The 14,234-nt window shown below is 43.1% G+C and overlaps 1 protein-coding gene across 1 annotated transcript in view; it reads right to left on the bottom strand.

Moving 5' to 3' along the window:
• Positions 1 to 5,678: 5,678 nt before the first annotated feature.
• The window catches only part of Cabcoco1 (ciliary associated calcium binding coiled-coil 1), a 103,057-nt gene continuing 94,501 nt past the window's right edge, over positions 5,679 to 14,234 (bottom strand). The window contains exons 6-8 of the mRNA XM_028877228.2: positions 11,827 to 11,949; positions 11,272 to 11,412; positions 5,679 to 6,479 (exon numbers count right to left, since the gene is read on the bottom strand). Coding sequence (XP_028733061.1) covers positions 6,405 to 6,479; positions 11,272 to 11,412; positions 11,827 to 11,949 — 339 coding nt within the window. The 3' untranslated portion in view covers positions 5,679 to 6,404. The remainder of the gene's footprint in view (positions 6,480 to 11,271; positions 11,413 to 11,826; positions 11,950 to 14,234) is intronic.

The following is a 14,234-nucleotide window of genomic DNA, read 5'->3' as shown; positions in this document are numbered from 1 at the left end:
AGCAGCAGAGCAGCCAGTCTTTTCCTACCTTTCCATTCCAATCAAAAGGGCCAAGATCCTGTCTCTGCCACACTGTACCACTTCCTGTTCCTTTCTCTACAGTCCCCCAAATCTCTATGGTTAACTAGAAGCTAGCTCTGCCCTCTGACTCCAAGCAAGCTTTATTCGTCAGAATACAAACAAAATATCACACAACGTGCTAGCCTTGCTTGTAGGAGAATGGGGTAGGAGGTGGTTGCCAGTCAGAAAATCCCAGATGTAAAAGCAGTCATACTTGTGAGACTGCCGATTATGTCATAGACTGCCATCTTGGGAGAGAAGCTCAGCCTTACGTGAGTGAAGAGGCAGTTAAATCACTCAATACAAGGATGTGCATGCCTCTAGTTAATGAGCTGCTCAGTTGTCACACCTCACTGACAGTGATCTGTAGGAGACACACTGTGGAAGTATACACAGAGATGGGTACACTGAGCCAGTTCAGGCAGGTTAGACAGAGGCAACAATAACCCACAGGTAGGTATCTCTAGGAACAACCACACTACTCTGCATGGTGTGCATAGCAGTTTTGCTTTTCTGGACCTTGGTTTCTTCATCATGGCAGGGCGACATTTGGGACTATTTTGGGCTGGGTTTCTAGAAGAACAAAATGGAAAGAGTGTGTGTGTGTGTGTGTGTGTGTGTGTGTGTGTGTGTGTGTGTGTGTGTCTATGTGTGTGAAGGGATTCCATTGAATGATTTACAACTAAGAGGGCCTGGTAGGCCAGTGGTCTGTGTAATGAAGAGCCTGGGATACTCATTCAGCTGCTCAGGGGACAAGGCTGGCTTCCTTAGCAGTTCCAATCTGGTGCTCAATGCCTGGAAGATTCTTGGAGAGTCTCAGGTCTTCAGTCTCTATTACACTGAAACACCAAGAGGCTGGATACTGATGTCACTGACAGATGGCATCATCATCGTCATCAGCAGCATCAGCATCAGCAGCATCAGCATCAGCATCAGCAGCAGTAGCAGCAACAGTAGTAGGAGGGAGGGACACACTCAACAGCAAGGGCCAAGGCAGAAAGGTGATGAGTACACCATTTTTCTTTGGACCTCGTTATATCTGAGTTGTCTGTTGAAGGATGCTTTTGATTATGGGGAGGGTCTTTCCCATCAGGCAATGCTTCCTGAAAATGCCTTCCTAGACCCGCCGAGAGGTATGTCTGAGTGAATAACAGATCTTGCTGAGTTGATGGTCAAGAATCAAGATTAGCCTCCACAAGGACTTACCTCCCTGCAAACTCATGCTCCTTCTTGTGGCCCTGTGGACCACATCTATGGACTCATTGTAGCCAGTTCTGCTTCCTTAGCAGATAGAAGGAGCTCTGAGTCTGACAAATAGGGTGAGAACTCTTCCTCTTCGTGAATCTTCACTACTGTAAATTTACTGTGACCTATTTACTTTATCCTAACCCTAAGGTCTAATTACAGCTATAAAGGGGACTGAGGGGAATTAAGGAAAAATAACAGCACAAATTATGACACCAGAAAAGACAAGGAAAGGAGGTCATTGCTGTCACCAGGAGCAGCTGGGAGACTGGGACCACTTGATGGAAGGGTAGTCATTCAAGATCAGCTGATTGGCTGTAATAAGATGCTATCTGTAGAAATTTCAGTGTGTTTTAATACTCATTATTTTTACTAGGTGTATTTGTGTGTGCCTGTATGTGTTTATGTACACCAAGTGTGTGCAGGAGCCTGTAGAAGCCAGAAGAGGGCATCAGGTCTCCCGGAAGTGGAATTACAGGTGGGTTGTGAGCTGCCTGATGTGGGTGCTGGAAACCAAGCTTGGGTCCTTGGCAAGAGCGTTAAATGCTCTTAACTACTGTGCCATTTCTCCAGCCCTGAGACTTCAGTTCTAAAATAACTCACTATACTCTCTATTTATAAAGTGAGTGTATTTCCAGAAAGTTTTGAGCTCTTCCACAGAACTGAGAAGGGTGTGGGGAGATCCAGGGGAAACCTCCACCCACCACCCAAAGCTTGGCCCCCTCATGGGCATTTACTCTTTAGCTTGCAAGAGGAGCATATTTGATTTTTTTTTCTTGTGCCATTTAGAAGGCAGAGTCATTTCATTAATGACAAAATGTGGTCTGGATCATTTTTCTTCCTAATTACTTTGTTTTATTCTGTTCAATATTCCCTTTTAAATTAATTAATAGATCTTATTTTTGTAGAACCATTTTAGGTTTGTAGACAAACTGGGCAGGTGTCACAGACTCACATGGTCTCCCCCATCCCTCCCTTCCAGTTACTACTAATTATTAGTATTGTCACTAGCCTTGCATTAGTATGATGCATTTGGCTAAATTAATTAACTGGCATTGAAAGATTTTTGTGCAAATCCATTATTTATTCATAGCTTTTGCAGTTCCTCTGTGTTCTATAATCCTATCCAGCTACTAAAGTATGGTAGGCCATCATGTCTCCTCAAATTCCTTTTGGAGGTGATATTTTCTCAGCCCCCCATTTCTGATCACCTTTGAGAGCGTTGGGCAGCATCATTGAGGCATAGCAGTTCTCCACACTGGAATTTTCTTAGTATTTTCTCATGTTATTTCCCCTTACTTGGAGAGGGAGATGATGGAGGTGGAAAACTATTTTCATGATTTGTGACGACTATAATGGATTGGACTACCCAGTGGAGACAGTATTGATTAGGGATGTCTACTGTGAGGGTCTGATTCCTACCTCTTCCTTTCCCACATCTTATTCTCTAGAAGCAAGTCACTCTGTTCTTCCTCACACAGATGGGACTAATATGGCTCCATCTTTAGAGTAGCATGGCTACTTAATTTATGTGTAATTCTTCTACATGGGAAATTTCCTCAAAGATTTTATAAGCAGAGGGTCTGAGTTCACTTCCTGGTAATAAAATTTGTGGCTACACATTTGGATTTTTTTTTTAAGTAGGGTCACCATGCTGACTAGATGTACTAGAAAAAGCACTGAATTAAGAGGGCTAGGGTTTGAGATTGAAAACCATCACAGTTATTTTCTCAGGGACATGACCCTGTAAATACCCCATTCCCTCAGAGCTGCATTGTTGTAGAATATTATTTTAAGGTGTGTTACCTTTGTTTATGTTCTGGAACATTTGTTTAATGATGCAAAGATGTGTTGCATTCTTTTATGCTGCATTTGTTTAACTCTGTGAAGCTGTGTTACTTTGCCTGTCTAAAACACCTGATGGTTTAATAAAGAGCAGGAGAAAGGATAGGTGGGGCTGTCAAGCAGAGTGAATAAATAGAAGGAGGAATATGGGAGAAAAAGAAGAAAGAGAAAGAAAACAAGGAGAGGAGGATGCTAGGGGCCAGCCACCCAGCTACCTAGCCACCCAGCCAGATATGGAGTAAGAGTAAAATTTATAGAAGTAAGAAAAGGAAAAATCCCAGAGGCAAAGGATAGATGGGATAATTTAAGTTAAGAAAAGCTGCAAGAAACAAGCCAAGCTAAGGCCGGGCATTTATAATTAAAAATAAGCCTATTTGTAATTTATTTGGGAGCTGGGTGGCAAGCCCCCCCCCCAAAAAAAAGCAAAACCAACCAACAACACTATATGGAATGACCAGAGTTTCTACTTGGCAATGCAAGAGGAAGGTCACTTCACTTGCATCCTTGATGCCTGGAACAAGTATTCCTAAGCATGGATTTTGTTTGACTTCTTTTCCTTTTCTCCCTCCTCTTAGCTCAGCTCTAAGATCACCTCTTCCAAACCATCCTCAGAGCATCCTAGGCTGAGCAGACTCAAATTTCTCCCCCCTCTCCCTGCACCTGGAGTGCATCTTCCTGTACCTTCCATTGAGTAACCGCTGGTTCTCCCAGGTGCACTGCAAGTACCTGTATGGTACTCTTGCATGGATAACCCCTCCTTGACCTCTCAGGCTACAGCAGGATGCTTTGCTCAGTTTGCCCCTAACTCCTTGAAACTTATTTTTTGTCATGGTGTCCACTGTGACAAATAGTTAAGACAGAGACAAATTTTGTCTTTGGATAACCAGCCAATGTCCAGTCATACAGGCCATGCTCAGCTGAATATACCACTGAGGACTGGTTAGATGGATCTAAGTTAGACATCTGGTCCTATGATCCTCTTATGAATTTCCTAAATGCTAGATGTGCTGGTCATGTAAGTAGGTATTCCATGATCACACACAGACAAAAACCATCAGTTTTTACTTTGGTTCATCTTCACTATGAGATGGATGAAGACAAAGACTGAGTATATCAGCTTTGATTATGTGACTCCAGGTTCAAAACCCAATTCTACCAATTACCAGATGTGCAATGATGGGAAAATTACTGTAAAATTTCTCTACATTCCACTTTTATCCTCTATAAATTATGTACAACTGGATTTAAAGCTGTGATCCACTAATTCTTTTTTAAATATTTATTTTATTTTTATTTTTGTATGTGAGTGTTTTGTCTGCATCTATGTAGTTGAACTGTCTGTCTGATTAGTGCCTATAGAGACCAGGAGAGTGTGCTGGGTCCTCTGGAAATGGAATTATGGGAAGTTATGAGCCATCATATGGGTGCTGAGAACCAAATTGGAGTCTCCTTCAGGAGCAGCATGTTCTCTTAATTTCTGAGCCAACTCTCTAGTCCCTGATCCATTAATTCTGAATTGTGTAATTTGCTTTAAATTATGTTCATGAATTCGGCTCCATCCAGCACTATAAAATAAGGCTCATAATACCTACCAGTCTCTCATGGTCACAAAGAGGATTACATGTGTCTATCATCTATCTATCTGTCCATCCGTCCATCCATCCATTATTCTATCTATTATCTACCTACCTATCTATCTATCTATCTATCTATCTATCTATCTATCTATCCATCTATCTTTCTATTATCTATCTACCTATCTATGTGCCTATCTATCTATATTACACTATTCTTGATTGGGTTTAGATGCCTGAAATCCTTGCTCAAGGACACATTCTTTTAGGTCCACTATATGTCATTGATGGGTCATTTGGACCAAACTTTGCTTGGTCATTTCTAGAAACTTCTTTATTACCTGTCCTTGGTTTCTTCAGAGCCGTTGCTGTCTCCCAAAAGATAGCTAAGGAAATGCAGACCAAGAGCCCTCCTGGTGGTCTCCTACAGCCTTTCACATTTCCTGCAGGAAGAGTTGCTGGGGTAGGGGAGGCAGCCCCATATCTCTTGCATGAGAAGCAAGCTTGCCTTAATCTTAAGAATTCCTCTGAAGTTGGGAGATGTTGCCATGCTGTAGGCTTCACCTCTGTCCCAGAAGAACACATTCTGGATGGTTCTTTGGATCCCGACTGAGAGAGTAAGGCCATCACCCATATCTAACCAAGTGCTACCCAGAATCAAAAGTTCATGAGAGATTCCTCTCCCTTCAGCAATGTTGTGTCCGCATTCTAGAATATTCCTAAGTCAAGGAACATAGGAAAGGGCCTAGGTGGCCATTCATTAATCTTTCTAACTAGGGACAAACCGTTGTCACGTACCTATTTTCCTCTTCAAATTGTATTCATGAGGGTATTTAAAGGCTTGAGGGTTTTTTTTTTCCCCCGTGAGTCCCTCCACTCCCCATCATTCCTATGCAGTATAATGGTTAATTTTAGGAACTCTGAGTTTGATTTGTATTTAAGATTTTTACAATCTATATATAGGTTGTCCTTTAATAATCATTTATACATTGCTTCTTTTTATATAGGTCATGAGTTCTCCTGGGAGGGTAACAAGATTAGAAACAGCAAATACAGTGCAGAATAAATTAAAATGCTTCAGACTGCATTATATAATTTCAGAAAATTGGTTTCACATGGAAAGGTTTAAATAAGAAAACCAAATGAGTTAAATAAGAAAATACCAACAACAACAAACAACACGAAAACAACAACCCTGCAGTTCATGCCAGGGTGGCTGTTGGGTTGGCAAGTTTGCCCTTGTAGTAAGGTCTGGCGTCTCTTCACAGTGCTTCACCAATGCGACAGCCCGTCCAGCTCCCGGTGGTAAAACTTACTATTTTTCTACAATTTTTTTTGTTTTTGGTTTATTTCCAAAGGCTGGTTTCATTCCCATAGACGAGGAATAGTATTTATTAGTCAAAACGACATGGAGCCATCCTAACGGTCCTTGTATTTTCAGACGGAACACTCCAAACTCTTGCACACAAGTGCTGTTGTTGCCCTTGGCACGTCGAACTCAGAGGTGGGTGTGGGACAGGGGAGGCAGGACAAGGCATGGCTAATCGGTCGGGATACAGGAAAGAGGGCTTTCCTTTCACGGCTGCGTGGAGGCGCCACAGCACTCCAGAGAGTCTTATTATTCCGGCCGGGTTTGTTTGTTTCTCTGAAGTTCGGAATCCCTTCACTCGTACCGAGTCCTCAGGCCTTTTTCAATTTCTCTATGCGTGCACTGAAGGCCTCTTCCTGTACTTGCAGTTTTTCGTTTATCTCCTTCTGTGGAGACAATCATTAAAAAAAAAAAAAAAAGTGGTTATGATGGAGCTATCTTTGGCCGCACGTTGTCTTTGTGGTTTTGACATACTATAGTGCCGAAAGACAGACATTATCCCTCACACACCTTCCTGTTTTGCAGGCAGAACTATGTTCCAGCCCTGGTGATGCGATAACACTTTATCGTATTTCTCTGCACATTCCCAATGTATAGCATGTCTACCACGGACAGGAAGTGGTGTTTGGACAGCCATTTTTTTTTTTTTTCACACAGCCTCATGTTGGAACATAGGATAACTGACCCGCATTTCCAGACAGATTTGCCAATAAGGGCTGAATCGGAATGATTGCTTCGGGCTCTGTTGGTGCAGTTCCGTGGGCCCCTCCACCCTTCCTTTCGGGCTTCCCTCTAATGCATTCTAAATGGGATTCCTGGAAGCGGCCGTGTGTGAAATAATAACACAAATAATCTCATAATTAGGACAGCTCTCATAATTAAGAATATTCATCATACATTACAATCCTTGCACGCATGCCACTTTGTAATAGATTTTTGGTACACACCAAAGAGAGAAAGAGAACCCATAAGCGATCGGCGGCAGGCTTTAGCGAGCATGGCAGCTGTGATGGCGTTGAGCCCCTGGTGCTGATGGTCTGCACACTACCATTGCTACCTGTGTCACTCCAGAAATGCACCTCATTGTGTTTGCACATCTCAGCACTGGGAACGCAGGGAATGCCTTCCTTCCATCAGGATAGATAACACAGTTGCATGCAGGGACAAGGGCAGTTGGGAGGTGTTTTTGTTTGTGTGGCTGGAGGACATCTACACATGTACAGGGAGTACCTTTTACTCTTGTGTGTTTATGAGCCAAAGTGTAGAATATTTAAGTAGTTAACGTAATTTGAAATCTTCGTGGTAACTGTATTTCTGAGGTTTTATTATTTCATTTAAATAGAAAAAAAGATAAAAACCATCACTGTTTCGTGACCAGATATGATTAAAAATATTTTTATGTGTTTATGTAATTTTTTAAGAAGGTAAATATAATGGGTGGTTTTGAAATGTTTCCCCTCCCCCCCCATTACCATTTTAATGAGATTTGGTTTTTACCATCATAGAAAGAGTTGATATTTCTGACAGGTCACATTGGTGTCAACAATTCTAGATTCACGATTTGTATGAGTAAGAAATGGGGCAGGGCTTTTAAGTTTTGTTTCTCCCCCCCCCCCCCAGATCAACTTTTGACTTCTGGTGTCTTCATTTTTTCTCTTTGTTATTGGTGAATGGATGAGGCAAGCGAAGGGATGAAACGGTCCTCTGGTTACCCTTTTCACTGACACCCCCATGCAGTACTTTAACAGAACTAGCAGGAACATGGCTTATGTACTACCAACTAATCTATGGTCTAGTTAGGCTAGGCCACTTCAGACAAGTCACTTAATCACTTTGCCTAGTCTTTATCTGGAAAATGAAATAGGGAATAGGGGTTAGTTAACACGGCACTTCAGCTTTGCATTCATAATCCCAATTCCTGATTTCACAATATACTTTACTAATGGCATAGTTCACTAACACATTATCATGAAATATTAAAAACAAATTGGTACACCTTATGAATTAACATCCATTTATGATAGATTGCACCAGCTAGGTGTTGAAATGGTCTGAGGAAATCATTTTGACAAAGGCTTGAGAGGACTTGCCCTAGGCAGACGCTGGGTTTCTCCATTCACCAATGCTCTTCTGTGTCCACCCATCACCTCGTGTTTTCCGGAAAAGAATGGCCGGGCTGTGTCGTCTACCATTTCCTCTCTGGATCCTCACTAGGGTTTTCACAAGAATCTGGGAGTTCTCCTTGTGTCTCCCAGAGACAGACTTTATTACATTGCATGTGGGCTTTGGAGAGAAGGTTCATGAAAGTAGCAAGAGCACAGTCCTGGCAGGAGAGGAAACTTCCTGACCACCAGACCTTGGTGATTGGCACGTTAGTTTAGGTACAACCAGTGGAGACTGAGCGAAAGGACCCCGTGGCTACTCACTGGACCTGCTGGTTTGCTGTCATCCTTGTTACGCCTCAGAATGCTGCTGAGAAGACACATTACCTTCAGTTTGGGGCTGGGTTGGATTTTATCTCCTTTAGGAACTATTCTAAAGTCCCTGCACTGTGTTTAGTAGCTTTCACCGACCACTACCTTGGATGACTTTTCTAACTCGGACAATTCGAAGTTGACCTGAGACATCGAAAATGGCAGGATGGCAAATTCTGTTCACCTTTTCTGACATTATTTTATTCCTTTGCTGTGTCAAGGCCAACAGCCAACATTTAATGCAAGAGTCTGGCATTATCATTCCAATTTCTCTAGAATATTATTCTTTAAATACATTAAAGTTTGTTCCATTGGGTGTTATTTTTGTTATGCAACTCACAGCAGAACTAACTTCATTCTGAGTGTATCTTTAAAATGAAAATAGCTAAACTATATTGGCTTAAGATGTTTGGTCTATTTCCTGTGATTTGAACTGACGTCTGAGGGCCAAGGTAACTTCATTCTTAATAAATCTCTAAACTACAAAGTGAATCATGGAAAAATAAGTAGATGGACATAAAATATTAAGGGTTTACACTCCATTCCAGGAGGTTCTGTATTAAAGAAGTTGATATTGGCTTGGAATTACAATAGAGAAATAGCTCCTAGACAATGCACTGAAATATGAACTCTCTATTGACATTTTGCTTTTTTTTTTTTTTTTTTTCAAAAACTGCAATAACAGTATGACTTTTAAAAAGAGGAAAAAACAAACAAACTAAGGTGCCCTCACAAACACTGACATCAAAATGCGTTAAGCGCATATGGCAGGTGTGGGTATCCAGTGTCAAGCACACATGGTTTTGAAAAGGGGTGTGGCAGTTTTTAGAACTAGGATCATTTAGAAGTGGAAAGTCACTCAGCCTGTCTGACACCAAGGCTCAGGGCAGTGGCCCAGCTTGGAATTTGTCCAAGAGGAAGGCAGACACCAGGAAAGTAGGAAGCCATGGGTGTATGAACAGTCGAAGGAGCCTGGGCCTAGTGTTAGATGTGTGGCTTCCTTGGCTGGTGCTGGAGTTGCAACTGGGACCAGGCTCACAGCCCCTGTGAGACAAACAGCAATCTGTCTGGGTCCCGTTTGTCACCAGAAAGGCCCTCTTCACTTGCATGGAGGCTAGTAGGATTACAGAGAGAAAATACACAGGGTGGTTGGCTATCTTCAGACACTGCTGAAAGCTACATCATCTTGCCATTTCATTGAAAAGTCAGCAGTAATTTTGCCCAAGCTGATTAGATCCTTCCAGCACAGAGACAATCACAGTACTTACGAAGTCTAGGTAGCTCCACTCTGGTCCATGTTCTCTCTGTGCATAATTGCACTTAGGTATACAAGCTACTGAACTTCCAGATGGCTTCATGTTAATGGGAAGACAAGAAGCCCATATACTAACCCTATTCTTTCTGTCAAAGAAGAGAGGTGCCAATGTTGCAGACCCCAATCCTCTAAAAGAAAACCATCAGTGAATAGTTAGAAACATGCAGCTCCCTTCATGGAACATGGCCTTGGTAAAGATGTTTTCAATTGTGGGTCCTGCGAACAATTCTCTTGCTTGGCTAGTAGTTCCTCGGCAATAATTTCAGAGCTGTGGGATTGCAAAGGAGCCCTGGGCAATGATTATACATAAACTATATTTAGAGGAAATGTTATCAAATCTAAAAAGGAGGTATGTTCTGAACTCAGCTTAATTCACTACACTCTGCCCTTCTACACAGTAACCAGTTATTACATTCACAGGGCTGTTAACAATAGCCCTTTGTATAAAACGTGTTCTTCCACTATTTCTGGTAAACACTAAGCACCCCTTATTAAGCTGGGGGACTTTGCCTGATTCTGTTGGCACCGAATCATTAAATGTTTGTGTAAATATTGCAATAACATTTGATGATTAAACGGGTAGCAAGGTATGCTTAGGACAACCTAAGCTTTTACTCTTCCCAAATTAGTTATTAATACAGTGTGCTTTTTATACATGGTCCCAAGTTCAAATAACAAGAAAAGCTTCCCCTTAGATGCATAAGTGCTGTGGTGTTTTATGGTCATTTCTCAAAACATGCAATTCACTTTATGTAAGCATTTGGCTTAGAAAAATCATGTGGATTCCTGTAAGTCTTTACGTGGAGGTAGTAGTAGTTGTTTCTTGGACAGCATGGGGAAGAAGTATTAAACACAAGTAACCCTTTGAGACATGATGGGCAGCTGCCCAGAGGTGGTACTTGCTACCCATTCTTTGGGCACCGTTGGTGCAAATGGCTTAGCAATTAGTGATATGTGAAGATGGGGAAGTGCTTGAGAAGAATTTCATGCCTGAAACTGGGTGAGGTGACTTAGCTAAACATGATGGGCGATCGGCAGCGATCGGCAGCGTTCGGTCTTCAGAAGCCTGTGTCATTTACTCTTGCATAAGGCCTGTTTACAGTAGAATGTGGCTCAAAGTCTTCCGCGTGCTGCTTTTCTGGGGTTTCAGTGTCGAAAGATTTTGCAAGCTGATAACACAGAGCACACGAGGCACTGCTGGCAAATCTGGTTTGTGATCTTACTGAATTCAGAAGACTCAGCTGAGGATTATGTAGCCTTGTAAGATAAAGTGTGCAAACCGTAAACCTTGCTCTTGCTTGGCCAGAGCAGACAGTGTTTACAGATGTCGAGGCTGGCGCTGGCTAATTCGCCAAGCATAAAGGGGAGTTCATTGCCTGTGCTCAGTACCTGAATGTTCAACAAAACCTCATCCGTCACTCGAGCCAATGCTGATTTTACGTCATCAATGGTGAAGCCAACTAAAGGATCCACCTCTGCCGTTTCGGTCTCTGGCTGGGACTCCTGAGGGCTCTGCTCTTGATCTGGCACCTAAGACATGGGAAATAAACACATGCAATATTGAAAGAAAACAACATTCAAGCGAGCACTGGAGTGCTCAGCGATTTCTAGGCAACCTCACACTTGTGCTCTGTATGGCCACCCCAGGAGCGATGGTGAACTGGACGGGGACTTGGATTTTATGTTACCACACATCTCGGGGATTGCAAGAGACTTTGGGGACTGTGAAAGTGGAGCCTGGGTCGGATAGGGGATGATGGGGGAGGAGTTAAAAACTCCTGACCACCATCAGCTGGCCTATGTGTGAATCCACTCTGACGAGAACATTTTTACTGGCCAGGGAAAAGTCAGTAGCAAAGACAATGGGAGAACGTGAGGTTCTTTCCACCTTGGACCGACATAATGAATGCTTAACAGGGGGAGCAAAGGCAAACTCAAGCCTACCTTCTGTTCACTCTCCGGTGTTGGCGATCGATCTATGAAGGCTGAATAGATGTCCAAAGAGATTCCTTCCTCCAGTGGGGCTGGGAAAGGGTAGTCCGCAGGCTTGACCACTTCTATGGTTTGCTGGAAAAGAAGAGCTTCGGTTGAGCGGCACTGTCTCAGCCGGTTCCCTCACAGGACTACTGGCGCGTTTCCAAATCTGGTGTCTTCTTCAAGTACCATCTGCCTCAACTCTCTGATACCATTGCCCGCTTCGTTGCCTGGTGCTTTCCAAGTACCAGCTCTCACTCACAGTTAGCGCTTTCTGCTTACTGTTTCTGTACGCTGTGGTTGAGGGTTCATTCACTTGCGTTGTTCCCTGCCCCGTGCCCCTGTGTATCAGCTTGTTGTAGGGAGAGAGCCAAGCTTCAGACCCCTGGTGCATCTGTCTTCTCCATTTCTGGCAGAGGGTATGGTGCATTCTACACCCGGTAACAGCCTGGTGCTGACTCACATGACTTAGCAGGATCAACAACCCAGTCGTGGGGTTGGTCTTGCCAAGGACCTGAGTTTGATTCCCCAGGACCCACATAAAAAAAAAAAAAGCCAAGCATGGCAGCATGCATTTGTAATCCCAGTGCTGTGTAAGAGATGGGGATGGGGGCGGGGGGGGGCCTGAGTATCATTGGGAGGCCCCATTGTCTCCCCCCTCCAAAAAAAAGTGGACAGTACAACACACAAAGGTGACCTGTGGCTTCTACATGCAGGTGGGTGCATGTGCGTGTACACACACCACACACTCAGGCACACACACACACACACACACACACACACACACACACACACAGAACATGGCAGTGGAACACAATAGAATCTTTGAAGTACAATATGTGTATAAAACCAGAGCAGTGTGAATCATCAGAGGGACTCACTGAAAACTCACAGCGGAGCAGGACTTTACTGTGAGCAGTCCACACGTCTTTGCTAAGAGGATGTAAATGTAAGTGGAGGGAGACCGTCACCAACGGCAGTGAAGGACAAGGAGAGCCATGGGTGCTGAGGTTGGCAGGGTCAATCCTGCCACCACCAGGTAGATTGAAAGAAGAGAAGAGAGCAAGCACGAACAGCATTAAACCTCTGAATCACTTAATTAGTTCCTCTTGTTCTAATTCCATGTTTAACAAGCAATGTTTTTGACTATAATTTAATTTCCCATCTCAGTTGATCTGTAAAGACATGCCTACTTGAGTGTTCTGGTTTTTATGTCTTTTACATACCCCACTATAAATCAATAATGTGTTCCAATTTACATAGTAAACTCTCATGGGCTTGTTAACGGAGCTCTGAGATAAAGTCACTCACTGGTGTACTGACAGAGTTGGACCTGAGCATACAAATTGGAAGGCGGAACTTTCAAAAAGCATACCCCACCCCATTACCATCTTAGGATGCTTGTGGGGGAAAAAAAATCACAAAAGAATCATACAGTCATTTCTAAGTTCTCTTGTTACATTCCATCTTTTATTTTATTTTGGTTTTGGTTTTTCCAAGATAGGATTTCTCTGTGTAGCTTTGAGCCTTTCCTGGATCTTGCTCTGTAGACCAGGCTGGCCTCGAACTCACAGAGATCCGCCTGGCTCTGTCTCCTGAGTGCTGGGATTAAAGGCATGCACCACTGCCACCTGGCACATCCCATCTTTTAAATATTAATGTTTTTCCTTTATAGGCTTTGGATAGTGCTGGAGGTAGATTTGTTCCCTGGTTTTACCAATGTGTATGCATTTGAGCTGAATTTATATTATTAATTTTTTTTGATGACCATATAGGTAGTTGCTGTTTAGTTGTAGATATATGGTAGCAAGAATGTTTGGCAATGGAGAGATGAAATGATTGGTCTGGGATCAAATAATTACTTAGTGACATCCATGGCGTTAGAGTCTGGGGGCCGTGAGGTCTTCGCTTTTGCTATTTTCAGTAAATTGTAATATGTCATCAAGTGGCCATCCTGGGAAGTTATTGATATTGCTAAGCTTTGATTTTTATTCTGTTAGATGACATCATTCCTGCTGTTTATCTTGAGTAGATTCAGTGTTCATCATAATATTGAGGAGACATCTTCCCGTCACATTCATAAGCTGTTGCCTTTTGCCGAGTGAGGGGAGAGCGGGTAAAGGAACCCCATCTTCTCGCGGTTATGTGCCACCCCACCCCCATGCTGGGCTTGCAAACTCCCATATTGCTCTTCATTTTCCCCAGGGCAAGAAAGGGGCTAATCAGGCCTCAGGGTCCTCTGAGCGTTACAGGTAAAATGAAGAAGCTGCCCGGGGGAATCAGAGACGTGGGGAAAACGGGCTGTTTGAGCGTAGGAAATGTGTTTGGGGGGGGCGATGGTGACGAGTGAGTCTGTGAAGAGAAGAAAGAGTGCCAGC

The sequence above is a fragment of the Peromyscus leucopus genome, chromosome 16_21, assembly GCF_004664715.2.
Source record: "Peromyscus leucopus breed LL Stock chromosome 16_21, UCI_PerLeu_2.1, whole genome shotgun sequence".
In the NCBI taxonomy this organism is placed as follows: Eukaryota; Metazoa; Chordata; class Mammalia; order Rodentia; family Cricetidae; genus Peromyscus; species Peromyscus leucopus.
Note: the sequence above shows the minus strand (reverse complement) of the source record. Positions and strands in the feature narration are given on the sequence as shown.